Here is a 26,222-nt window from a genome sequence, read left to right as displayed (position 1 = left end):
GCAAAGGAACACAGCATGTATTATTGCTGACAATCTCGTGATCTTCACGCCAGATCCCAGAGGGGCCTGACTTATGATTGGTGTGTGCTAGGAGCTGGCGATGACTCTCCCCGGCTTCTGGGCTGCTGCAGCTCATTTGCCAGCTGGGGTTTGTCCAGCACCTCGCACATTGCAGCCACGGCTGCGAGATACATAGTACGTGCTCTCTGATCCCCCAACTGGAGGAGAGGGGGAAGCCCCGGCTTGTCACCCAGCTACTCTGCAGATACTCTGTGTTTGGGTTTCTTTTCTTTTTTATAGTTATAACGTATGACTTTTTCATCCTTGGTTTTCTAAATATTGGCTTTTCTTTAGTGACAAAATTGCTGTGTCAATAGGAGACCATGGAAAGGGTTAACTGGCTCCTCCACACCGAGCTCTAACCAGTCTCCCCTAGCAGGGGCCGCGCAGGGAAGGAAAATACCCTTTCCAATAGAGTCCGCCTCCGGAAAGCGACTGGAACGCCTCGCAGGGCCAAAGGAACTTGCTCAGCTTCCCAAAGAAATCCTAGAATACTAGGAGGCTTGGGCCAGGCCTCAGCTTTGCAAGGGCAGGCAACACCCCGAGGAATGGCACTGAAGAGCCGCGTGGAGGATGAGAGTCGTAGGTAAGGACGTGCAAACGAGCACAAGGCGTTCGCTTTGCTTCGGCAAGTCTGACCATGAAAATCTAACCCACCTTTGGCCTTCCACTCTTACCAATCACTCCAATTCCACAGCCACACTTGCCACAAACAGGCTTGCTGCCAACATGCTAACCTTGCCTAGTCTGGCCACGATTTTCCTGGAATCCCGCTAGGAACATATTTAATGATTATTAAAGAGAGCAGCATGACAGATGGCCGCAGGGCAAGACCTTGATCCTTTGGTGAATGCCAGCCGCTGCAGATACACGCAGCCATGTTAGGTTAGCTCTGTTCCACAGGGTCAGCGCTAAGTGAGTCGACCCTGCCAACAGTTCTATCAGCACTGGGTGTATTCTATGCATGCAGCGGGTTCTTACGATTATTCTCCTTTGTTTGGATGGGACAGCTTCGAACCGCTTGACGTCTTTGAAATGTTTGTTTAAAACTTTTGGAAAACATTCACCGTCCATCTAGAAATCAAATGAACCCACGGTAATTTACTGCCCTATTGTTGAGTTCTACAGAGTCACTTCATGCTTTATGGCTTCCGGCTACTTGATGGACATTAACGAAGTAATCTTCTAAGGCAAGCCGGTGTTATCCCTGTCTTACAGAGGGAGAAACTAACTCAGGGAAGTTAAGTGACTTACCCAGTGTCCCAGAGGGAATCAGTGGCGGAGCTGGGATACAACTTGGAAAATCCTAGCTCGCACTAACACATGCCACTCAAGAGCCCACACCACCGCCTATGTAGCCTGGACTGGTGTGTTTACATACTAAAGAACAAATTGTTACATCAGGCTTACTGGGCAGCCTGGTAATCTTTTTGGCTGGAATTTACTAGGGTGCCACAGAGAATTAGGCACCAATCTCCCCTTATGTTTCAAAGGGATTTGGGCACCTAACTCTTTCTTTTCTACAGCTAAACCTCCTGCTCTGCTCCGAGTTCCCTGGGTAACCATTAACCTGTGGAGACAGAAGAAAAGTTCTTGGGTCTGGTGCATTTTCCTGCCTGGATTGACGAGCAGGGAAGCCAATGACCTGCATCTGTGATGATTCATTTCCAGATCTGGGGGGTTTCAAAGGAATCCAGACAACTCGTGTCTGAGCTCCCTTCTCTTCTCCCCCACCCAGCAAATCATTGTAACGCGAACACAGCTAACTGCCCCCAGCCCGCAGAAGGGAACAGACCCTGGCTTGTTTCCATTGTAGCGTGCAGGGGGACATTACCGCTGCAAGACCTTGTGGGATCTTCCCCAAAAGGAAGACAAGAATTTGTCCCCACTCTACCCCCAACCTCCTCAAGGCCTGGGGTCACTCCTGGACAAGCAAGATCAATGCCGCAGCTGTCCTAGGTCAATAGGTCTCCCCACCAGCCCACACTACGGTCCCAACCTCTGCTAGCAACGGTTGGGGAAGCCAATCGACCTGACACAGTGGCAATGCAGAGTGTCTAGGGGGATTCATACCCTGCCAGCTCCTCAGGGCAGGGGCCTTCTTCTTATCTTCACATCCGAAGAAACGCGGAGCACTGGAGCCAGATTTTCAAAGGTATTTAGGCACCTAACGACGCAGACCTGCGCCTGGCAGGATTTCTACGAGCCCAGAAGCAGGTTAAGCCCCTAACTCCCATTGGTTTCGTGCCTAGCCAGCTTAGGCGCTTTAGAAAATCCCCCTCAGCCCCTAGCTGAACAGTTAGGCACCTAAATGCCTTTGAGAATGGGGCCTTTGTCACGGCAACCCACACGGCGTGGCGCTAGTGGGGGCTGGACCTCACATCGAGGCTGAGGAGCCTGTTACAGCCTCGACTAGCAGAGCTGGATCTGTTACCTCAGGCAGCAGAGGCTCCCGCTTTAAGACACGGAGGCCCCCGATCCAATACCTTCTGCGGCTCCTGAGCCCACCCGGGGTGCAGTGCGCGCCGTCTCCCTCAGCACACATCTGCGTAGGACACCAGCTGACCCCGACTTTCGCCCCTCCCCTGAACTGAGCATTCTCAGAAGCGCCGCAAGGTCTGGCCACATGCTGCGATTCAGTAAAATGGGCTTAGCCCAGTGGTCCTCAAACTGTGGGGTGCATCCCCATGGCGGGGGTGCAGAGGAATGTTTGGGGGGGCACGGCAGGGAAGGAGTAGCACCCAGCCCCGCTGCGGCCCCGGCTCCTGGCCCCAGACCTGCACCCCCGGTGTGGCCCCAGCCTTGGTCCCCTTACCCCTGTCCATGTCCCCTCCCCTTCCCGGCAGCCCCACTCCCGGCCCCTAGGGTGGGGTGTGGACAGGGGCAAGGGGGGGGGGGGTGATCGTGAAAAGTTTGAGGACCACTGGTTTAGCCCCTCTGCGTTCTTTATGGGACTGGAGGAGCCGTTCTTGTGGTGCCCCCGTTCCCCGCCAGAGGGCATGGAGGAAATGCTGGGAGATTCCCAGCCCTGGCTTTGCAGGCCAGAGACCTCCACAGAAGGTTCGCAGAAATACCTGAACTCTAGGGCGCTTCCCCAAACCGAGGAACTGGCTGGCATTCACCCATCCCCCTCCCATCCCCCGCAAAGGGGCATCGCGAACTGGAACTTCTCTCCCCAGGCGAGCCAGCGCATGGTACCTATGATGGCATCCCTCAGCTCCTTGGTGATGATGGGCAGGTCATCCACATCCACAAAGTACAAGTGCTTCTCTGGAGGCTGGCTGGCAGCTGCTGAAAGCTCCAGGTAGTTCCCCCGCCCGGTGCTGATGATGAAGACCGTGACCTCCATGTCCTTCAGCAGCTGCATGGGCTGGGAGATGTCATCAGTAGAGAAGCCGTCCGTCACCCACACCAGCACCTTGGGCACATCCGCCCGGGCGCCAGCTTCATCCGTGAAGAACTTCTCCTTGGCGAAGGAGAGGGCTTTGCCCGTGTTGGTGTCCCCCATCAGCTGCTGCGTGTCCCGGATGGCCTGTTGCACCGCCCCGGTGGACAAGTACCGGTCGAAGGGGAACTCTATGGTGGGCACAGTGCTAATGTGGATGATGCTGGTCTGGACGTCGCTGGGGCCAAAGGTGAAGGGTCGCAGGAGGCCCCTGATGAACTCCTTGACCCTAGAGAACTCGTAGTAGGAGACGCTGCCAGAGCTGTCCAGCAGGAAGAGGAGGTCCCCCTCTGAGTCTGGAATGAAGGGCTGGAGACCTGGCAGAGAGAGACAGAGAGGAGGTTATTGCAATGATGTGACCCAATCCAACCCCTGCCACAGGAGTCTGGTAGCAGTGAATTTGCTCATTTTTGGCCAGATCCTGAGGTCCATATGCAGGCGCTCCAATGGGAATTTGCCAGAGTAAGGACCTCAGGACTGGCCCCGTGTTTATACATTTTCTGACTTGGTATAAAGACGCCTGGGTTCTACTCCAGGCCCTGCCACTGACCCTCGTGACTTGCCCGGGCTGGCACGTCACATCACCTCTCTGCACCTCCCTTTCCCTGCCTGCACGGCAGCATTCATTGTCCTTATCTGCCTCACCTGCTGGGTGCGGAGCTTAATTTCTGCAGAGCAATGTGAGATCCTCAGATGAGGAGTGCAAAGCAGGGAGACAGACATAGCCAAAGGCTTGTACCTTTTAATATGGCCACAGACTCTATGTAGTGACAACTCAAGAACAGAATTTGTTCTCTAAACACCCTTCTAATGGAGACATTTGGAAGCACTTAACCCAGAAATGGGAGTGCATGGAAGGGTCTAATCCAAAGCCTCTTGAAGTCAACAGCTTTGGCTGTTTGGACTCTCTGTGTGATGAAGGCTGGGGTGAGAGGCGTTCAGGAGACAATCGCTCCCATACAAAGGGGAGGGGAGGCGTGTGACGAAGTGGGACTGTTCTTGATGTTTCCTCTGAATAGTGTGGGGGTGCCTCGGTTTCCCCTAGGCAGTTCTTGAGTATCTAGGGGGTGGAGTAAGGGTGTATGATCATTGCAGAGCCCTAGAGGGCAGGTGTGTGCAGGGGTCTGGACACAGAGAAGGGCCGACACCCTGTTTCCTGGCAACTGATGGCCTGGGCCCTTCCCCCCCTGCAAGGTGAGAGCTGAAGGGTTGGAGAACAAAGGAATCAGGTGACCACCTGGCCCGGGGAAAGGAACAAAGCCCAGAGGAGGAGGGGCTGGAGGGGGTTTTCAGTTTGGGGCTGGCTGGGACATGGAGTGAAGTGCAGACGTGGTTGTCTGGCTCACTGCCCCCCAGAATGGACCCAGCTGAGGGGTCCCGTTCTCTGCACCTGCAAGCTCTGTTTTAGACCATGTTCCTGTCGTCTAATAAACCTTCTGGTTTACTGGCTGGCTGAGAGTCACGTCTGACTGCGAAGTTGGGGTGCAGGACCCTCTGGCTTCCCCAGGAGCCCCGCCTGAGCGGACTCGCTGGGGGAAGCACACGGAGAGGCAGAGGATGCTGAATGCTCCGAGGTCAGACCCAGGAAGGTGGAAGCCGGGTGAGCTGTGTGTCCTGAAGACAGGCTGCTCACAGAAAGGCGACTACCCCAGAGTCCTGACTGACTTCATGGGGAGCAGTTCCAGAGCATCGCCCAGGGACTCCGTGACAACTGGTGGCAGCGGTGGGATGTACTGCACCCCGTGGATGGCGCTTCCTGCAGTAAGTGACTGGGGAGCAGTAACACGAAGGGGGATTGCCGAGGACCAGGCCTGCTGAAGGCTCAGAAAGGAGCGGTTTCGGGGGGCGGTTAACCCCTGGGAGTGTGTGACCAGCGAGAAGGACTGTGCAGTAATGGGGTCCCCCTGGGGACTGCAGTGAGCAGTCTCAGGGGCGGAGGAGTCTGCAGCTCGACCCTGGCAAAGAGGTGGTGACCTCGAGAAGGGCTGGCACACTAGGGGTTCTCCCTGGAAACCGTGGGGAGCTGAGAACACACGGGCCTGTGAGTCCAAAACAACTTGGGAGGAGCGGAGTGATGGCCTGTCACCGTCTCCTTAAGAAGGACATTGTAACCCTGTGCAAAAAGAGAGGGTTGAGCGTTGGAAAGTTCACCAAAGCACAGTTCATCGTGCAGCTGGAGGAGGATGACCGCTCGAAGGAACAGATTCCTGACCCCAACTGGGGCTATAGCAGGATCTGGGAGCAGCTGAAGCGGGAGCCAGGCATCGCCAAGACTCCTGTCCCCGACCAGACGGGGGTCTTCACGATCGGGTTCCCCATCGGGGGATCGAGACGGACGGGATTGGAGCTGAGTCCGAGAGAGCAAGAGGACCGTGGGAGACAGCGAGAGCCCGAGAAAGAGCTGCAGAAGCAGCAGCAGCATGAACTGGCGGTGGGGGAGCGGAGAGGCCTAGGGGACCTCCCCGGGGTGAGTGGGGATAGATCCCGGGGGGCCAGTTCCGCAGGGAACCTTGAAACTAAATTGCTGCCCCTGGTTAAGGAGGGGGGGTGTGTGGATGCCCACCTCACTGCCTTTGAGCAGGCTGGCGATTTGAACCAGGGGGACCCTGTGGAAAAGCCCCGGTGTCTAGCTCCCTTGCTGGGTCCCAAGGCCATAGACTCCGTCAGCCAGATGGTTGGGGATGTGGACAGGCTCCCACTCCTGACCCCAACCTATATGTCTGTGTGGAGTTTCCTGGGGCCAGGCCCCTCGGACCTCCAGTGGGAGCAGAAGGTGATGGTCAATGGGGAGACATTCTTGGGGTGGCCAAAGGGCATGGGCTGCATAAACCTTCCCACATGCGGCCTGCGAGTGCTATCGACCACCCCTGACCTAAGGGAGGGCGTGAAACTGGAAGGGCCTGGTGTAACTCCTACCAAGGAATGGGAGAGATGCTGGGGCATCCATGGGAACGTTGGTGGCTTCGAACTTCCCCAGGTCACCGGCTAAAGTGACCCCGCTCAGTTCGATCTCGAAGGGGGGAGAGATGTGACGAAGTGGGACTGTTCTTGATGTTTCCTCTGAATAGTGTGGGGGTGCCTCGGTTTCCCCTAGGCAGTTCTTGAGTATCTAGGGGGTGGAGTAAGGGTGTATGATCATTGCAGAGCCCTAGAGGGCAGGTGTGTGCAGGGGTCTGGACACAGAGAAGGGCCGACACCCTGTTTCCTGGCAACTGATGGCCTGGGCCCTTCCCCCCCTGCAAGGTGAGAGCTGAAGGGTTGGAGAACAAAGGAATCAGGTGACCACCTGGCCCGGGGAAAGGAACAAAGCCCAGAGGAGGAGGGGCTGGAGGGGGTTTTCAGTTTGGGGCTGGCTGGGACATGGAGTGAAGTGCAGACGTGGTTGTCTGGCTCACTGCCCCCCAGAATGGACCCAGCTGAGGGGTCCCGTTCTCTGCACCTGCAAGCTCTGTTTTAGACCATGTTCCTGTCGTCTAATAAACCTTCTGGTTTACTGGCTGGCTGAGAGTCACGTCTGACTGCGAAGTTGGGGTGCAGGACCCTCTGGCTTCCCCAGGAGCCCCGCCTGAGCGGACTCGCTGGGGGAAGCACACGGAGAGGCAGAGGATGCTGAATGCTCCGAGGTCAGACCCAGGAAGGTGGAAGCCGGGTGAGCTGTGTGTCCTGAAGACAGGCTGCTCACAGAAAGGCGACTACCCCAGAGTCCTGACTGACTTCATGGGGAGCAGTTCCAGAGCATCGCCCAGGGACTCCGTGACAAGGCGTTCAGGAGACAATCGCTCCCATACAATCTGGCATATCTGAGGGCCCCGATGCTACCTGCACAGCCCCCGGGCTGCAGCAGAAAAGATTACGTTTGGACCATGACTGCAAGCAGAGGCGTGGATCCACAGCGTGTGAAGAACCATGCTACAGCACCGCGGCTGGGACCCGCGCCTTCCGCAGGAGGGTTAAAATCATGCAGGCAGCTACTGTAAACAGGATCCTGGGTCACCCAAACACAGCCAACAAGTCCCAGCGCTGCCGAGCGCCTCTCACCCTCCTGCTCTTGCCAAAGGCACTGAGTCAGGCCTGGCCTCTGCAAGCACCGTCCTTTTAGGGGCATGTTCTGCACGGCTTCCAGGGCAGAGATCAGCCAGTGACAGCAAGAGTCAGGATGCAGAGTGCAGCTCCAGTGGTGGACGAGCCAGGCAGCGGCTCGTGCTGCATCTCTGCTCTCCGAGGCTCCTCGCCAAGTTCCTTTTAAAGTCACATTTTGCAAAGAAACACACACAGGGAAGGAGGGAGGGCAGGATTATTCCTGGTATTATACCAGTACCTCAGAGCCCCATTGAGCGAAGCGTTGTGCAGACGCAAGAGAGACTGTCTCTACGGCAAAGAGCTCGCGGTATCATAGCTAGACTGACACCGGATGGGAGAGGAAAGAGGCACAGAGACCCTTGTGAAAGTCCCACAGTAGATCACTGGCAGCTCCCAGAATAAAGCCCAGAGCAGTGTCCTACCCACTGGACCACGCTGCCCCTTGCGTAACAAGAAAGGAGAGAATGCTCAACGACATTCATCTTCCTGGAGATCAGCACAGCCAGCAGGCATATGGAGCCGAAGCTGCTGCTGACCTCCCAGACGGAGCAAGGCGGGAATGTCCACCCCGGCCCCAGGCAAGTCCTGCCATCTTCTCCCAAGGGGGCAGTGAGACAACAAGGAGGGCCCCATGGAGAGTGGGGGAGCATTCCGTCCATGCCAGTCAGGAGATGGGACCTGGTGCAGTTCTGCGGCTGTGGTACAGGGGCGCTACGGGGCTATTCCAATGGGAAAGGTAGTGACTTCGATTCCTCAGCAGGTAATAGAGCACCTCGCCCTTCTATAACACACCTTCCACCCGGCGATCTCAAAGCACTTTACAGACACGCTCACCCACGACACCCCATTTTACAGATGGAGGCCTGAGAGGGTCCGTGACTTACCCAGGGTCACACCGGGAAGCAGTGGCAGAGTCAGAAATCAAACCCTTGGGGCCTAGCTGCCGATCTCCCCCCATAAAAATCGATTTGTTCCCACACGCGTCCCTATTGCGCAGCACACAGGCCATCTCCTGGCCTGTTCCCCCACGCTGCCAGGGGCTGGAAGTGTTCTAGCTGTCCCAGCCGGCGCAATGTTCGGACCCTTGAGGCTCTGAAACATCCATGGCAGCCAGACCTACGGTCTCAGCCCGGGGCAGAGCAAGCTCCAGAACCAGAAGCAAACAGCTGGGAAGAAACAGGCAGAGTCATGGCTAAGGGAATGGGACACAGAGGAGGAGGCCTCTCCAATTTCCTGGGGCTGAGTTTGGCTGGAAGAAAAACAAGCACAGTTTGGAAAAAAGAGAGACAATAAAGTAATGTGGCGGGAGACGCTGCCGCTTGTAGATTCCCAGGAGAAGCAGCTGGATCTCCGAGCTGGCTGGGGGGCTCTTGGCTTGCTTCCAAGGTTGCAGGCAGAATCCATCCCGGGTGGGGCAGCTCTGCAGGCAGGAGCACTGGCATAGCCCAGATGCTGGCATTTTAACCTCTGCGTCTCGCCCTTCTGAGGCAGGAGTGTAGGGAGGGACGCCAGTGCTTTGGCCTCCCTAGTGCGCGCGCTGCCGAGAACCCCTGTGGAGCAGCGCTGGGGGAGATCTGGTGTTTAAGGTCACTGCAGACAGGACTTGGGGTTTTCAGAAGCCAGCCGGATGTGCGCTCCTAACTCACTTGGTGCTTTCGAACAGTCCTGCTCTGTCAGCCTGGGATACGCGCCGACTGACTCCACCAGGGAGCCAGGCTGGAGAGTTCTGCTCTGGAGACTCCCAGAGGCACCATGCAGACTCTTTCAGGCTTACAGACTTTAGGGGTGGGCTCAAACCCCAAAGCCCACCCGAACTTTAGGGATGCTCGGATCTGGAGCCAACCTTTGTGGCTTGAGTTCTAGTCTAGTCTTTATTTTTTGCTTGTTACAAAGGGCCAATCAGGGCCACATGCTGCAGAATCTGTGGGACCCCGTTGGCTACACTTGGTCAAAGCTCAGCTCTGACAGTGAGCCACCCCTGCAGCCGTGTAACCTCAGGTAGGAGCTCGCCAGATCTTCCAAATTTAATAGGGTGGGGCTGGCCAGCACTGGACACCCCCACCCCTTGCAAAGGTAGGTTGTAAGAGATACTGATGATTCAATAGGTGACTCTTTCCCTCTGGGACAGTTCTGAGCCCATTGGGCTTCCATGGTGTTGGGAGGTATCTTCCAGCGGGGACATACAATCAAGATCCAGATCATTCATGGCGGTTAATGAACCCCTGGCACTACTTGTGAAAGTTGGGGTGTCCTCCCAAAAGAGCAAGGATCATGCAGGAGTCTCTTATAACTATGCCCCATCCTCACATGAACCCACGACCGACAATCTCCCATCAGCCATGCTTGATCCTCGCATAGTCAGTCCTCTCTAAGTGACCGAAATTCCCCGATGATTTCAGCGACGCCAGTTGTTATTCACGTCTCCTAAAGACCGCTGTGTGATCCCACCGCATTCCCCACCCCAAAGGTGTCTACACTTCAGTGCCTGGTGTGTGAGCCCTGTACAAACAGCCCACATAGCTCTGTGGGATCCTCCAAGAAGAACGGTAGCGTTATTGGTATTCGCAGCTTAGTTAATGGGAGCACTCGGGGGAAGAAGAGGGGGACAGAGAGTATGATGGAGAATCTGCTGTGAGAGCAGCATTTCTGTCTGGCTCATCTGTTCACGGCCGTGGGGCTGGGCTCAGAACTTAATAAATTCTTCAGGCCCTTATTACAAAAATGCGGCACGAATCCTTAGGGGACTGAAAATGCCAAGCGGTGGAAGATGGACTGAAAATGCTTCAGCGGGGCGGTGTGGAGCTGCCCCACATTACGGGGCGCTAGTCTTGCTTCTCTGAACACCTGGGCCCTCAGGTGACTGCAGGTCAGAAGAGCAATGAGGCTAGTAACCATAGTCCATTCCCTAACAGGACTGTCAGCCCCAAGAGCTCAGACAGCCATAGCAAGGCCTCCATTAGTGAGCAGGAAATGTTTTTAAAGTAAGAAGGTTTCAGTTCTTTTTATTGTCTTTCTGGGTTTTGAGCCGGGGGGGGCACATTTTCCAGCCCCCACCTGCCCTTTTTCCACAAATGAAAGCTGAGATTCTCTTGTAATCACAGGACTCCAGGAGTTGGAGCTTTGAAAAAACCCCACCAAATACCACAAGGTTTGTGATGAAATCACAACAGCTGGCAATGCTGAATAGGGTATTGTTCAACAAGACTGGCAGCCTGCCTCTGAAGGAGATCAATGACTGGGATTGCGGGGGGTTCTGCACAGCAAGGATGAGCCGCATTGGAAGAACAGCCCTGGAAGAGCAGGGCAGGGCAGGGGGCATTGTCAGATCTGCGTGGGGAACCCAGGGCATGCTGCAGGGCAGGGTTGAGAGGCATTGGCAGAGCAGTGTGTGTGGGTCCGGGACTGGAACGGGAGTGGGTGCTGGGGGCCAGGAGTGAGGGGCAGGGGGCCAGGAACAGAAAAGCAGGAAGGGTGCAGGGCATGGCCAGTCATAGTGGGAGCCCAGAACTTTGAGGTGGGGGTGGGGGAAGGGAACTGGCTCAGGCCAGCAACTTCCCCCAGGGCCTTTTCCCCTCCTTTGACAGCCCTGAGAAGAGGCCACGCCAGAGGAGAAAGGGAAGGGAAAGCTGGACAGAGGGGAATCCATTCCCACTAGGTGCCCCAGGCGAGAGGGCTAGCAGCAGTTTGCCCTGAATGTGGAGCTCAAATGCCAACTGAGCCAAGGAGCGTGGAAGCTCCTGGTGCAGCCTGAAGGGGTGAGCGCCCTGCCCTCAAACTGCCTGCACAGGGGAGCCAAAACCACAAGGCAGGAGACAGTTGGATGCGAACTTTCCCAAGAAAGAACTGCTCAAAGGAGGCACATACACCTCCCCTCTCACCCTGATCCCACTGGAGAGAGTGAGTGGGCCGGGGCGGGCACCAGGGGGAACCAAGCAACGAAGGGATGAGGTGAAAGGGAAGAAAGGACAAGCAATGGCAGAGGACTGCCAGGGGGACACACGCAGATATCTGAGAGATGCGATCACCCAGCAGGCTGGGAAATGGCTCACGGGAGACCAGGGGACGCAGATCGGAGGAACAGGATGGGAGGAAGGACAATTTAAAACTCCCTGAGAGTGTAACCTCTCGGTCTAGGGCAGGGCTGGAAGCCACATGGCTTGGGAAATTGAAAGTTGGACTAGACAATGTTGGGATGAGTTGTCGTGTGTGTGTGTGTGTGTGTGTGTGTGTGTGTGTGTGTGTGTGCGAGCGCTGTTGGGGTCGGGGTGGGGGAGGAAGAGTTGGGTGTATCCATGTCCCCATCCTCCCTGCCTGGAACCAGAACGACTCAGCTGCGTGTCATAGACCCCTAGGCTGCTGACAGCTAATGGGGATTCTCCTTTAGCCCAGAGGCAGAGGGTGCTTTGGAAACAGGAGGGTCTATATTCCACCCCATCAGCCTCCAAGAGGCCACACTGCACGCGAGGTAGAAGTGCTGGTACGTTGTCACAAATGTAAGTGCATCACATGCCCTTATTGGCCTTTCCCATCTTGAACGTCTAGGATGTTTCTAAAGCTCTTTGGAGAGTTTAGTGTCTAGCCCACAGATGCTGGTTTAGCTTCTCAGGGACCCAAACTCACCCCTGCACACACCTGTGCTCCGAGGCCGGCTGGCTCAGGGCCAGGACCCCTGTCTGGATATAGGGTTCTCCTGCTGTTGATCCTCAGCGTAGGTTAGATCTGGGCCCATCCAGGGGTGGCAGGAGGTGTCTCAGAGTGTGTGTGTGTGTTTCAGGGTGTGTGTAGCAGGGGTGCAGAGTGTGTCAAGGGTGTCAGGGGCAGCCGGGCGTGTCATTTGTGTGCATTGGGGCTGGTATTTGGCAGGGGGCCCGTGTGCCGGGCGTGTGCATTGGGGCTGGTATTTGGCAGGGGACCTGTGCATGTCGGGGCGAGCGTTTCGGGAACATCAGCCCGTGTGTGCGTGAGCACGGGGGCCGGAGCACTGCGTTGCTCTGGGTGCGTGTGCAGGATGGCGGGAAACGTGTGTGGGATTGTGTTTGTTAGCTCTGCCATCTAGACACCTGTAGCTGAAAATCCCAAAGGCAACATGCCCTGGAGTCACCAGAGCCCCACAATGACCCCCCCCCCCGCCCGCTGTGTGCATGTCTTCCCTGGAAGCAGCACCCGGTTCCCGAGGTCAGAGGCCGACTAGCCCATGACCCTGTCTCAGGTATGATGTGCCGGCTGACAGGATGACGTAGCCATTCCAGCACACCATGACCCGGCAGCAGAAGTCACGCGAATCCCCCTCATTACAATCCCACCCGACAAAGGAGAGCAAGGAAGTCAGAGGGTGGCGGCTACATGGGAGATGCCCAGAGGAGGCGCTGACGGAGCTTATATTCATCATAGCCGCCTCGGCCTGACCCAGCCCGGTGCAGAAACACACCCATTGGCACGGCAGCATTACAGACCCCTTCACAGAACAAACCGCAACACAGAGTCCGTTTCAGTGACATTTGAACCCATGTTTAGTGTCAAGAGTTGGGGGCAGACCCGCAGCAGGGCAATAATTCATTGTAAAATCTAGCTCTGATACTGCACTTCCCAGCCAGAGATCTCAAAGCACTCTACAGATGGAGTAAGTATTATTGTCTCCCTTTTACAGATGGGCAAACTGAGGTAGGGACTTTCCTGAGGTCACTCATCAAGTCAAGAGAAAAAACCCAGGTCTCTCAAGTCTAAGTGTCGAGCCTTCAGCTCACTGGGCCACACAGCTGGACAGCCGTATGAGTGCCTAGAGTAATACAGGACCAACAAACTGCACAGAGGGATCTGCTATTTATTCACAATACTGGCTCAGCCTGGGTAGTGGCAACATGAGCGTCAATCCTGGCCTCAGCTCGGGGGGAAATCTACGCTCCACGGCCCCCTGAGTCCTTGGCCTCTCCGCTGAGTCTGCCAGCGAGGCTGCAGCCAGTGGAGGTTCTGGAGAAAGAGACACCTCGACCCACCCGAGAGGAGACTTTCAGACAATATTAGCCCAAGCCAGAATCAAACCGGTGACGTACAGGGCGATATATTACACCCCGGCCACTAACTTCAGTCCTTTCGGTCAGAGGGTTCCACACTGGCCGGTTTGCAAGTCACTCAGCTCTTGCTGGCACTGCTCTGTGCTTCCCCCTTCTGGGTCGCACACACTGCTGTATGCCCAAGTCAGATGGCAGGGCCCGCTGCTTGGCTGGCAGGCCAGGGCGAGAGCGCATGGAAGCACAATTGCCATCTCCTGGCATGAAATCATGTTTCCCTGTCTCTTCTCCTACCCCCATCCGGCAGAGGGGTATCCCTTAATTTTCTGAATGTTGCAACAAGCAGCTGCAAGGGCTCCTGGCGCTGGCAGGGTCTGGATGGCCTGGTACTGGAGGTGGCCCAAGGAGTCTACTTGTCAGTGGTAAACAAGATCATGTGCACTCGAACTCCCTGGGCAGAGCAAGGAATGCTCCAGGACAGAAAAGGCTCCAGTAAAAACCCAGCCCTGCCAGCGTTACTGAGTCACTCAGCAGTCAAGAACGGCACTGACCAAAAAAACCACAGCGCAGCCACTCCCAAGAAGAAACTATCAAAGGAGGGATGTGAACCAGCATCCTGCCAAACCTCAGATGATGCCACCACCCACTGAAAGGCTAGATGGAGCTATCATGCCTCACTGGAAATGGGTGTGTTGATTGGCTGGCACTCCAGGAAGTACCACATCTTCAAGACAGAACTTCCTGGAAGGTGGTTATATTTTATTGTTTGGAGAACCTGTGCAAGGAGGCAGGCGTATATTTTTCAGCAATTTATGGATACCACAGAATGGCTGGTTCCCTCCCCCCTAGGGCTGATATATGCAGGTTTGCTCCTTTATAAAAACCCCCCACAACAAATGCTATATCAGGGTCAGTTTCCCCTGACACTTAACCCCAATAAAATGTAAATAAATTGCCCCCCCCCCACCCCCGGGTCCCTCTCTGTTCACAATTGTCACTAGACTAGTGCTGGGACAGGGGACAGGACATGGGACAGGAGCACAACACACTATCAGGCTGAAGAATGCTTCATCAGGCCCTTTCCTTTGCATTTTCTTTTTTTAATTTCCTTGTAATCGTTCCAGTTCTTTCCTTCCCTTCATCCTTCACGTTTCATCAGAGAGGGAAGGGGACCCCTTGGGGTTCAAACTGCTAGTTAATCCCGTGGTGCTGTGCAATCAGGCCCTGCTCCAAACAACACTGACGTGTCATTAATCCTCGAAGTTTGGTGGGAAAACTGAGATTTCTCACCTCCAGTGGGATCTTTATGACAAGGAACCTGCCCCAGCACCATTGACCCGTGCCAGCCCCGTGACAAAAATACACAGACCTAGCTAGGGCGGTTGGGTTTGGGTTGTTTTATTAAACCCATCTCTGTTCTCTTGGCAACTGGTAAAGAGACTTCCTTATAACGTGCTTCATGGACCTAGGTCCAGCCTTGGCCCCGGAGACCCTATTCCACTGCCACTCTGCCGATGCACCTCGTGCTCCTTATTCTTAGACACAAAATCTCCTCCTAGTCTGGGGACTAACTGTGGGAAACTCATGGCACTGGTGACCCCAGGGCGTCCTGGAACCCAGGTCTTTAGAAACAAAAGGCAGAGCCACTAGATCGCTGTGCCACGCAGCCCCACTCTCCCACTCGATAACCTTTTTGTATTGCAATGTGTATGCCAGCCAAGCGAGGTGCTGGCTACGTGACTGGAAGTGATCAGTGTGGAGATCACAAAGCTGTCCCGGGACCATCAAGTCGCTTGGCTTTAGCTGGGAGAAAGTAGCAGGCCAAAGCTTTCCTCCTGCCTGAATTGAGATATCAAAGGATGATGCTGGCCAAGACTCCCCTCCCTTTCAGCAGTGTCACCCCATCCACGCTGCGCTGCTTGATTTAGATGAGACTCAGAACTGGTAGGAAGAACGGCGCGAACTCAGAAGCCAAGAGACATCAGTCACCAGTCTCTTCATTGTGCCTTAAAACCTCCAGCCCGGCCACTCTTTCCACCCCCACTGTTTGGCCATAAGGGAAAAAACCCAGCACCTTCAGAAACAGGGCTGGAGTTTGGCTGCTGAAGAAAGCAGGCTCTGTTCTCAATGCTGCCCCAGTCCGAACAGATGGGAGGAGAAGGACTCGCCCTGGGCAAAGGCATCAAATCTCCCAAGAGGGGATCTTTACCATCGACCCAGCCCTGGGGGCGTTACTCTGGCGTGCCAGGCAGATTAGAGAGAGGAGAGGCTGTACTACAAGTGAAAGAAACCACACTGCTTGGGAGATGGAGGGTGTAGGCGATAAAGCACAGATCTCTCCAAATGAGGGATGCTCACACAATCAGAAGACCAAAGCTGTTAGGGCAGTCAGCGTGCACCAAACATTGGCCACAGATTGAAAAACAGCTCGTCAACCAAGCTACTTTTAAGGCTACAGCAGTGTTGCCACATCTCACGGTTGTCTTGTGATACTTGGTGCTTTGCATAAAGCCCCAGCTCCTGGAGTCCTGTAATTAGGGGAGGATCTCAGCTTCCAATAATAAATAAATAATAAAAAGTTTCTAGCCTTCGTGGTCGTGGAGAAGAGCTTGAAAATGTGACCCAGGTGCACCCTGCCGGCCTGGGGTTTCTCTGCACTGTGCAGCTCCTTGCTGAGGCTGAATGAGCAGGTGGGACCCTGTCCAAAGTGTGCATGGAAGGACCGTGGCCTCCTGGCCTAGCTGCTGCATAGGTTGGGTTGGTGACCTCCATTCCCCTTCTCATCCCCTGCGTAGTGCCCAGCACTCAGACTTTGGGGGTTGAATGTCATCCACTATACCCCTCACGTCTCCAGTACCGCCCTCGCGTGCCTCCAGAGCTAGCTGCGTAAGATGGCCAGGTCTCTTTCCAATGAAGAAGCCCCACTTCACTGTGTCTAGGCAATAATCTTACATGCTCCCACCACGACACAGAGGGCGAAGCGAGCAGGGCTGGTGACAGCATCAGCTCTCAACTTCTTAGCTTTCACCCCAGCTAAGTGCTACTCTCCTCCAGGAGTTTGTGTTAAGATAGCTGCTAAACCCCAGGTTCAGCTTGCCTTCAGCCGCTGTTTCCTGCCTTCACACTCACCAGCAGAGCTGTATTTTCAGAGCAGCATAACTGCCTGGAGATAGACAGCAACCTGTAAATCCCAAAGGCCCGGCTCAGTGCTGCTGTCTCCCATTCATTGTGCTGGTGTGAATCACACAATGCAGCTGCAAAATGCAACCACTGCTGCACAAGGATTTTGCTTGGGAGTAAAGGGTGGCACAGGGTATAGGGCAGTGATGAATTGGGTTCTAAATGTTCTCCTTTCTATAGGCTGGATTTTGATTTCCGCTGGTGTAAATCTAGAATTACCAGCTAATGCTGATCTCAATCACACCCATGTAAACCCAAAGTAACGAGGGGTGGAACTCAAGACTGGCACTGAGGGGGAGGGAGGGGAATTGAGATAAGAATCTGGCCCTAAGTCTGAGGCTACTGCTGCAGGTCATGCACCCCACTGTCTTAGCTGCAGCTCTCCGATAACGAAGATATTGAATTAATTTACTGACACGGTCATTCCTGAGAGCTCAGAAATGCCACTGGCCACCCAATAACGTCCGGTTTCAGAGGAACAGCCGTGTTAGTCTGTATTCGCAAAAAGAAAAGGAGTACTTGTGGCACCTTAGAGACTAACCAATTTATTTGAGCATCTCTGTGTATATATAAAGTCTGCTGCAGTTTCCACGGTATGCATCTGATGAAGTGAGCTGTAGCTCACGAAAGCTCATGCTCAAATAAATTGGTTAGTCTCTAAGGTGCCACAAGTACTCCTTTTCTTTTTGCCAATAATGTCCCTGCATTGTTTGCTGCAATTAACAGTGAAGCCACACAAGTGTTAAGTGTGAGCACCAGCAAGATCCAGGGACATGTGGACTGACTTTCCATCTTCTGCTTAGTCCCTCACACCTGCCAATCCAGCCCACCACACACCATACGATTAAATCAAACTCAGCCGTGCATGATGGCCCATCCAACACACAACCAGATGGTTTTCTCCAGAGCACTTTATGCAAAACTTTAGAGGTAGCTCTGTTGAGCCCCGGCTGGGAGTCATAGAAACACGGACGAGCAAAGCAGTCTGATCCTGGAAAATAATCTCAGACTAGCTGACCAGTATTTGCATTTCACTGGAGGGTTGTAAAACTAAAGCAAAGAAACGGAGATTGCAGCTTGTAAAACTTTGCTTCTCGTGTCAGCCACATCTGTTTTATAAAGCGAGACTTGCTCTTTTTTAATTTCCTCTTCAAAGCAAGGTCTCTCTCTTAGGCCAGGCTAGAGAAGTGTCATGTGCATTGCCAGGGCTGGTTAAATAAATAAGAATAATCATTTCTGCTTGTGTAGGCATCAGAAAATCCTGGCACAGCACCAGGTGCAATAATGCCTGCCCGGGCACAGGAATCTAGCTTGGTAAATTATGTTATTTGGGCCAGATTCCAGCTCCTTTACACTGAGCCCTGCTTTACTCTGCAAGGAGTCCCACTGAAGTCAACAGCAAGGCATTGCTCAACTTGAGTAAAGGTGGCAGGATCTGCCCCGTAAAGCTTCTAACTAGAACTGGTCAAGAATTGTTAGACGTCACTTTTTTTTTGGTCACAAGCTGCCAATTCCTCAACATTGGAACATGTTTGAGGGCAAGGGTCGGTCCCGACAAATATCTCGTTTTCGAAAGCATTTTGAAAGAAGTTTCAACTCTCACATTTTTCATTTAAAAAAAAATCTCAATCGTGTGGGTTCAAAATGCCCTTTTGTTTCGTGCAATAAGCTATAAACATATATAAATGAAACAAACAAAGAGTCGTCACGAGAAAACATTTCACAACGATCAACACGAAATGTTTGGACGGAGCCAAACCGTTTATTTTCCAGATTGTCGGTTCGCGAAGATGTTCACAGGTTTGATCTTTTGTTCTGATTTGGGACAGGAACATTTTTGGAACCATCAAACTTTTCCCCAGGACAGGAACCCGGTTGACCACCCAGCTCTCCTTCGATCCCTCAGCTGCTTCCCCAGCAGGAGAGGCTGAGAATCTGTTATCTGGCCTTGCTGGAAAGTTCGCATCTCCTCTCACACAGCCTTATCTGCCCCAGGCCTTCCTATCTATTATCCCACTGAAATCCACCTGCAGCTGCTGTTACTGTACCATTCAAACCCTAGGATTTTTTCTACCTGTGAACAAACGAAGAATTAACCAGACCCTGCTGACTTAAACCGTTGTCCGCAAACTTTGTTTGTCCACCACTGTCTCAAGTGACACCTTCCTCTCCAGACCCCACTCACCCCCTGGTTTCCCACTTTGTTTGCTGCGGTGCTTGCGACAGCTTCCCCTGTTGCTTGCAATGGGTCTGTCACAGGGGCAGAGGGAAACTACTGGAGAAGGGCGAGAGGAGGAAATATGAAAAGGAGGACTTGTGGCACCTTAGAGACTAACCAATTTATCTGAGCGTGATAAGCTACAGCCCACTTCATCGGAAATATAGTTGTTAAGCCTCAATAATTAGCAGGCGCAGCTGTAGCGCCGGAAGTTATTATTAATTATTATTATTTTTAATTAAGAGTTCTGCAATAAAGAATCAGGCACCCCTTGGCTTAGGGCCGGGCGAAGGTCTGCAAGGGCCCGGGGCAAGTGCATGTTATTCGCTGAAATAAAGAACAAACCAGGCAAGTTTTCTCCCTGCTGGGGCAGTTTCGGGGAGTTTACTCCCCCCTTAACAACGCAAATCCCGGGCAGCATTTGCAGGCTGAGCGGCAAGGACCGACCCCGGGCTTTGCAAAAGCACTCACCTTTCCTCGGCAGGCTCTCCGCCAGCGCAACGTGCAGCCACAGAGCCAGCTGAAGCGCCGCCCGGGCAGGCATGGCCAAAAGTACCCGAAAGCCCGGAGCGCGGCGCTCCGAAGGCGGCGGGGCGGCCACGCATAGTCCGGGGCCGGGTCCCGCGGCCCCCGCCCAGAGCCTGGCCCCGGCGCCGCGCCCGCCCGCCCGGAGATCAGAGCCCCGCGGCCGGCGAGTTTTTGCGGCGCTCTTTGCGGACTCCGGCCGGCGAAGACAAGTCCCCTCCCTTCCCAAGTCATTAAATCCTCCCCCGCCCCGACGGGAGTGGCTGGAGGAGCCTCCCCAGCAACACCCCAGCTGCTGCGCTGAACTTGCCTCCGGAGCGGGGACGTGGTGCGGCTGTCGCTGGGCTGATTCCCCAGACGGGGGCTAAGAGAAGCCACGAGCGGGCGACTCTCCCCTGAGCGGGACCCGAGGGAGAAGGGGGACTGGGTGCCCCCCAGGGGGGAGATCTCGGCGAGCAGGACAAGGATTCCACCAGGTCTTAGTGCTACTCTGCGCTGCCCGCCTTGCCCCTAAACTGGCCAGGATCCCAAGGCCCCGCGCTCCGGGGCAAACTTCCCAGTTGTAGGCCAGTTACCGTCACCGGATCTGGCATATGCCGACGTGCAGTGGAAAAGCAGCCGCCTCTGGGGTGCAGGGTGGCAGCCAGGTGGGCACTGCGCCAGGTTGTGCTTCCCACTGTGGCTGGTCCTGGTGACAGCTGCTACATACCCACCTCTGAGCCTCCATCCAGCAACGCAGGTGGGGCCCTGTTTAAAGTTAAGCAGGAGTTGAAATACTTTGCTGGAGTGGGCATAAAAGAGTTTCTCCTTTAACTCCTGTGGCAAGGGACATGTACTAAAGATCTCACGTTTGATCCACAGCAGGGACAGCAGAACCTAACATATGCAGCCTCATTTTGTCCTACTGGAAGGAAGGAGAATTTTGGTCCACAACACTGGGATGGGACTCGGGAGATCTGGGTTGAATTTCTGGCTCTTCCACAGATTTCCTTTGTGACCTTGGGCAAGTCACATCATCTCTCCGTGCCTCAGTTCCCCACTCGTAAAATGGAGATAACAACCCTTCCTTTGTATGCATCTTGTCTGGTTAGACTATAATCTCTTTGGGGGAGGGACTTTCTCTTATTACATCTATGTGCAGAACCGGGCACAATAGTGCCCTGATCTCATTGGCAGCCCCTCAGTGCTATTGGAACACAAACAAATAATAATAGTGAGAACCGCTCCATGCCTCACCTGTGGTTTGTCCTTTTGCAACGGGATGACACATTTTTCAATGCAATCCAAATGTAAAGCCCGGGATGCAAAGAGATGGGAGTGCTCATGAAAATAAAATTCCTCTGGCTCAGAGGGTGAAAAATGCATGGCATCAGTGACTGCAGACCTGAGCCCAAAAGTTACTAATGGAGAAGAAGTGGAAAATCACCCTTGATTGCTGAAGACCAGTCGATTGTCCTTCTGTTTTATAAGAGGAGTAACTGGAATGAGAGAGAACAAAAAATAGCGGAAGAGGAAACTTTCGAAGCCGGGGGGGATTTCTGAAAGTTGTGAGCAAAGTTTCTCCCAAACTGATTTTGTGTCTCCCCTCCGGGGAATCTTAGGAAAGTAATAACAGCTACAAGCTGTGCAGGGTGGAAAGAAATTTGGATCCAAATACCCCAGTGACATGGAATGGTGGGAGGGCCCCAGCAAATTAGGGTCAGCATGGAGACGTGTGGAGTCAAGCAGTCGGTTTTAACTTCTGGGCTGTGGCGCAAATGTGACCACCCTAGGCACCCCATTGCACTGCTATGAAAGGGCAAGCTTGGTACCGAACTGCAGGGTGGGGGAGTTTTGCATCCAGGCTGTGTGATGCTCTGTCACTCGTCCGGTAACACGATATGAATGAGTCAGTCTCACGCCCTGATTGATTCACATGGGCAGGAATAATCGTTATCCCAGAACCTGGTGAATGGGAAGGCTCCAAAACAGCTGCTCTCGCTCCGACCATCTGGGATTTGTAAGGCCCTGCCCATTGGGGTGGCATCTGAACCCTGCTGGGGGGAATCCTGGCCAAACGTGGTTGCTACTAGCTGGCTTCCCTGGCCGACGTGGGCAGGGATGTTTGATCTGAGCACATGGTAAAATCAATGTAATAGCTGGCCTGGATAAAGGCTGAAGGGCTGAGTCCCGAGTTAGACTCAGGGGCCTTATCCAATACCCAGTGAAGTCAGTGTCAGTCTTTCCATTTTTCAGAGTAGCAGCTGTGTTAGTCTGTATTCGCAAAAAGAAAAGGAGGACTTGTGGCACCTTAGAGACGAACCAATTTATTTGAGCAGAAGCTTTCGTGAGCTACAGCTCACTTCATCGGATGCATTCAGTGGAAAATACAGTGGGGAGATTTATATACACAGAGAACATGAAACAATGGGTGTTACCATACACACTGACTCCTGTGAGCTTTCGATCCAGCAGCATGATATAGAGCCATGATATAGGACAGCAGGTGCCGATAACTACCAAGGGGAGCTGACGGTGCTCAGCGCATCTGACAATCAGCCCATCAGTCTGTCGCGCAGTTTGGGGAGGGAAGGCTTGTCACTACAGGGGAGCTGGGGAAATTTGGGGGTGTTTAGCCCTCAGAGAAATCAATGGGGTTTGGTACCTGAGGTGATTGTTCAAGGTGGCCGCGGCGGAGTCCACGCAAGCCAGCAGGTGCTGGAGGCTGCTGAGCAAGTATGTGCTAGGATTGGCCCTGGGTTTATCGGTATGGCCACAGCCACTCCATTTCCAGGGCTGTGGTTCCCAGCACTCACCCATGCACGATCAGAGCTAGCCCTGAGACCCACCTGCCTAGATCTGGCCAAGTTCAGGGAGGGGGATCATTTCCTTCCATCACTCACTCCCCAAGCAAGACTTTTCCTTTTGAGGCAAAATGATCATTGCCACTTGGCCCTGCACCACCCCAGCCTGCAAAGGGTTCAACCTGTATCTTCCCATAAGCCCTGCTCTAGGGAAGCAGGAAAAAACAGATTAGAACATTATTAGATCTTACACAATTTTGTTTTATTTTAAATCCCTGCTGCAGGGGCCAGATTCTGATCTCACTAAAATGGTGTAGATCCAGAGTAACTCCACTAGCATTTAAGGAATTAGGGCCACATTCTGCTCTGAGTTATTCTGGTGTAAATCCAGAGTGACTCCATTTTTAATTACATCTGCATTGGATTGTAAGTCTCTGAATATGGAACAAACCAGACCTGGAGGGTTAGTCTTAGCTTTGAGAACATTGATAATCCTGTTTTATTCATGTCCCAATTAACTAGAAAACGACTCTTTTAAATGTAGTGGAGCTGCATGCTGTTAAAAGCTGCTCCACCCCAGAGACAGCTGCATTTCAGTGCTGCATGAAGCAACTCCTGTATCCATCAGGCCCGATCCTGCAGACACATACACGTGTATAATCTTGGGTACATGAGAAGTCCGATGGCAGGATTGAAACCATACACTGGAAAGTTTTTTGCCTTCATTTTTATTAGTCGTAGTTGGGCCCTACCAAATTCATGGTCCATTTTGGTCAATTTCACAGTCACTGGATGTTTAAAATAATAAATTTCCTTATTTCAGCCATTTAAATCTGAAATGTTGCGGTGTTGTTTGTAGGGGTCTATAACAGAGCCCTTCACGGCTCGTGCCACAAATCAGTCTGTGACGCTTAGCATGCCAGTCCCAGTGCACTTTTATTCACCGTGTCACTTCCCACCACCGTTTATATACAGTCCATTCCACGCAGCTCCCTGGGGGACAGCTAGCTTCTTCAGCCAGCAGGGAACTACTGCCACAGGCTCCTCCCTTTCCAGTTCCCCACTTAGTGGCCTTTCTGCCAGCTTTATGTAGCCCCCTGTCCGATCAGGCCAGTGGGTGTTTCTGCTGAAGCCCTTAGGCGAGCCATACCCAGCCAGCACCGATTAATGCCCCTTAATTGGGGCTGGGCTAACAGGGGCCTGGCTCAGAACCTCCCGGCCAGAACCCTGTTACTGGGTCCTGACCCAAAAAGGAGTTGTGGGGGGGTCGCAAGGTTATTGTTGGGGGGGGTTGCGGTACTGCTACCCTTCCTTCTGCGCTGCTGCTGGCCGGGCACTGCCTTCAGAGCTGGGCGCGCGGCCACCAGCCACCGCTCCCTGGCTGCCCAGCTCTGAAAGTAGCACAGAAGTAAGGGTGGCTATACTGTGACCCCCCCTAAAATAACCTTGTGACTCCCCTGCGTTTGAGAAACGCTGGTCTCCCCCGTGAAATCTGTATAGTACAGGGTAAAAGCACACAAAAGACCAGATTTCATGGTCTGACCCATTTCACGATCTGACACATTTTTATGGCCATGAATTTGGTAGGGCCCTACTTATTGGCATTCATTCCTATAAGCGCTCTCTAGCCAAAGGATGGCAAAGCTCTTCTGGGGTGCTATATGCCGGAAACCCACCGCTTGGAGAGGAAATGCAGCAGCTCCTCTGCTTTGGCCACACTACACGACACTGTTTCTCTGACGGGAAGCCTGACTTCCCCATTAACTGCAGGGGTGTTTAGTTCGGCACAAGGTGGCAGACAGCCAGGACCATGGAGCTAGCTAGTCACCTGACTGATGACAAGTGCCAAGGGGTCATTCATGACTAGGACTGAAAGGCGACAACTCAGACAGCTCATGCTGGGGCATTAATTCGACCCTGACTCAGAGGGAAGGCAGGCAGCCAGTGAGAATCTGCAAAAAGAAAAGGAGGACTTGTGGCACCTTAGAGACTAACCAATTTATTTGAGCATGAGCTTTCGTGAGCCACAGCTGATGAAGTGAGCTGTGGCTCACGAAAGCTCATGCTCAAATAAATTGGTTAGTCTCTAAGGTGCCACAAGTCCTCCTTTTCTTTTTGCGAATACAGACTAACACGGCTGTTCCTCTGAAACCAGTGAGAATCTGGGTTCTCCTTGGAGAGCTCCTGTTCAAGTACTAGCCAGACCTGCTCCTGCCCCCTGCTTGCTGATCTGCCAGTGCTGTCTTCTCCTTAAGCTCACACCTAGTTAATTAAAGCAAGCTCGGTCCCTGCCTGGTGGAAACTGGCAAAGCTCCATTGACATAAAAGGAGCTACACTGGATTTATGTCAGGTGAGTGTCGGTCCTGTTTCTAGTTCTCAATTAACTGCCTGTCCAATGCTTGCCACCGCAGGGCTCAAGTCAATTCATACTTTTATTTGGCATTAAAGACAATGTACAAAAATAGTGACCTTGGCTCCCTGCGGTTTTCCGAATGTGTCTGGTGATTGGTATGTACACACAGCAAAATAATATCTTACATTTATAGGCTGTCTGTCAGCCTGAAGGCTCCCTACAAATTATATACAGGAATTCCTTCTCCCGGCACTGGAATGCAGCCACTTCTGGGGCAGAGTGCGGCAGCAATTTAACAGCATACTATGACAGTCCACAAAAGTTTAGGACACAAAGGGAGAAAATTGCAGGGACAATTTAGGGCAGGAGAATGAAATTATACAAACTGCAAGAGGGCCAGGACAATGGGACAAAAGTCTGGATGTCAGTAATAAATGTCAATGGATGGTCTGAAAAAAAGTGCCACCTAATGCCATCCTGGGGCACTGCTTTGGCGGGACCAGTGCCTCCTATTGACTCACCAATGCCACTCCCTGGGGCACAGCGGCCTGTCGGGATATGGCATCCTATTCTAGTGCCTCTTCTAACTGGAGCTCACATGGCGAGCAGTTGTGGAGATGAAAGGAGAGAGCTTCATTTAAGATCACGCAGCTAGCCATGGGGATGTCAGATGTGTCATTTGCTTTGAGTGGTGTGGGTCTGTCTAAGCAGAGACATGCACTGGTGATGGGCTCCTTCTCTCCCCGTGGTGCCCAGCGGGGGGCATAGCCTGCCATTCAGCTCAACCTGGATCCCAGTCCCAGCCACCCAAGGTAGCCCCAGGGGAGCCGGCTGTCACATCGCGCAGACAGTCAGGTTAAATTGCACAAACCAAAGTGACTTGTGGCTCTTGGGAGCCTGATGAGCCTGAAAAGAAAGGAAACAATGGCCCCCTTTGTTCTCTGGGCTGGCAACAATGTGCTGGCCTGAGAGCGCGACGCATTACAATGACATTATAGTTGCACTCCCACCCTGGGTGTGAGGAAGGATGGGCCGGGTGAAGGAGCTTGACAGCTGTGGGGAAGGGACCTGCCAGGGGCATCTCAGTGTGGTCTCAGACAGGGCTCTACAGAATGCAGCAGGAAAACACTCAAGGGCAAATTCAGGCCCCTATTCACCACCCTTGTGGCATAAGGGGCCTCCGAATGGGCAGAAACTGACCCTTCCTCTGTGAACATCAAGCTGCTGCAGCCTCCAGTAAAGCGGGTGGGTCAGTGAAGGGAGTAGGGGGGAAACAGGTGTGTCTACTCTCTGTTTCCCCCGGGCTATAGGGAGCCAGGGCATCGCAGTGTAGGTTAGAGCTGTCTGCAGATTCTGCTTCCTGCCAACGCGGGCCCTGCCAGGTGCTGGAGTGTGAGGGCTGCCAAGGTGTCTGAAAGCCACTGTAACCCCCCCGGAGCCAGGGGCAGGCTGGACAAGCTGAGCAGCGGGGGCCTCGGTCCAACTTTTCTGTGTAAGCTCCCGGGTACCCAGCACCTTCTCGCTAGTGCCCCTGCCCAGCTGGGCTCAAAGGCTGTGCGTGGTGTAGGG

At 53.6% G+C, this 26,222-nt stretch overlaps 1 protein-coding gene across 1 annotated transcript in view; it reads right to left on the bottom strand.

Annotated features, from left to right (window-relative positions):
• VWA1 (von Willebrand factor A domain containing 1) overlaps positions 1 to 19,729 on the bottom strand; it is a 32,822-nt gene extending 13,093 nt beyond the window's left edge. The window contains exons 1-2 of the mRNA XM_048825175.2: positions 19,463 to 19,729; positions 3,259 to 3,822 (exon numbers count right to left, since the gene is read on the bottom strand). Of these exons, the coding sequence (XP_048681132.1) occupies positions 3,259 to 3,822; positions 19,463 to 19,535 (637 nt within the window). The 5' untranslated portion in view covers positions 19,536 to 19,729. The remainder of the gene's footprint in view (positions 1 to 3,258; positions 3,823 to 19,462) is intronic.
• Positions 19,730 to 26,222: the final 6,493 nt, after the last annotated feature.

This window comes from Caretta caretta, chromosome 18 (assembly GCF_965140235.1).
Source record: "Caretta caretta isolate rCarCar2 chromosome 18, rCarCar1.hap1, whole genome shotgun sequence".
In the NCBI taxonomy this organism is placed as follows: domain Eukaryota; kingdom Metazoa; phylum Chordata; order Testudines; family Cheloniidae; genus Caretta; species Caretta caretta.
This window is presented reverse-complemented; position numbering and strand designations above follow the sequence as displayed.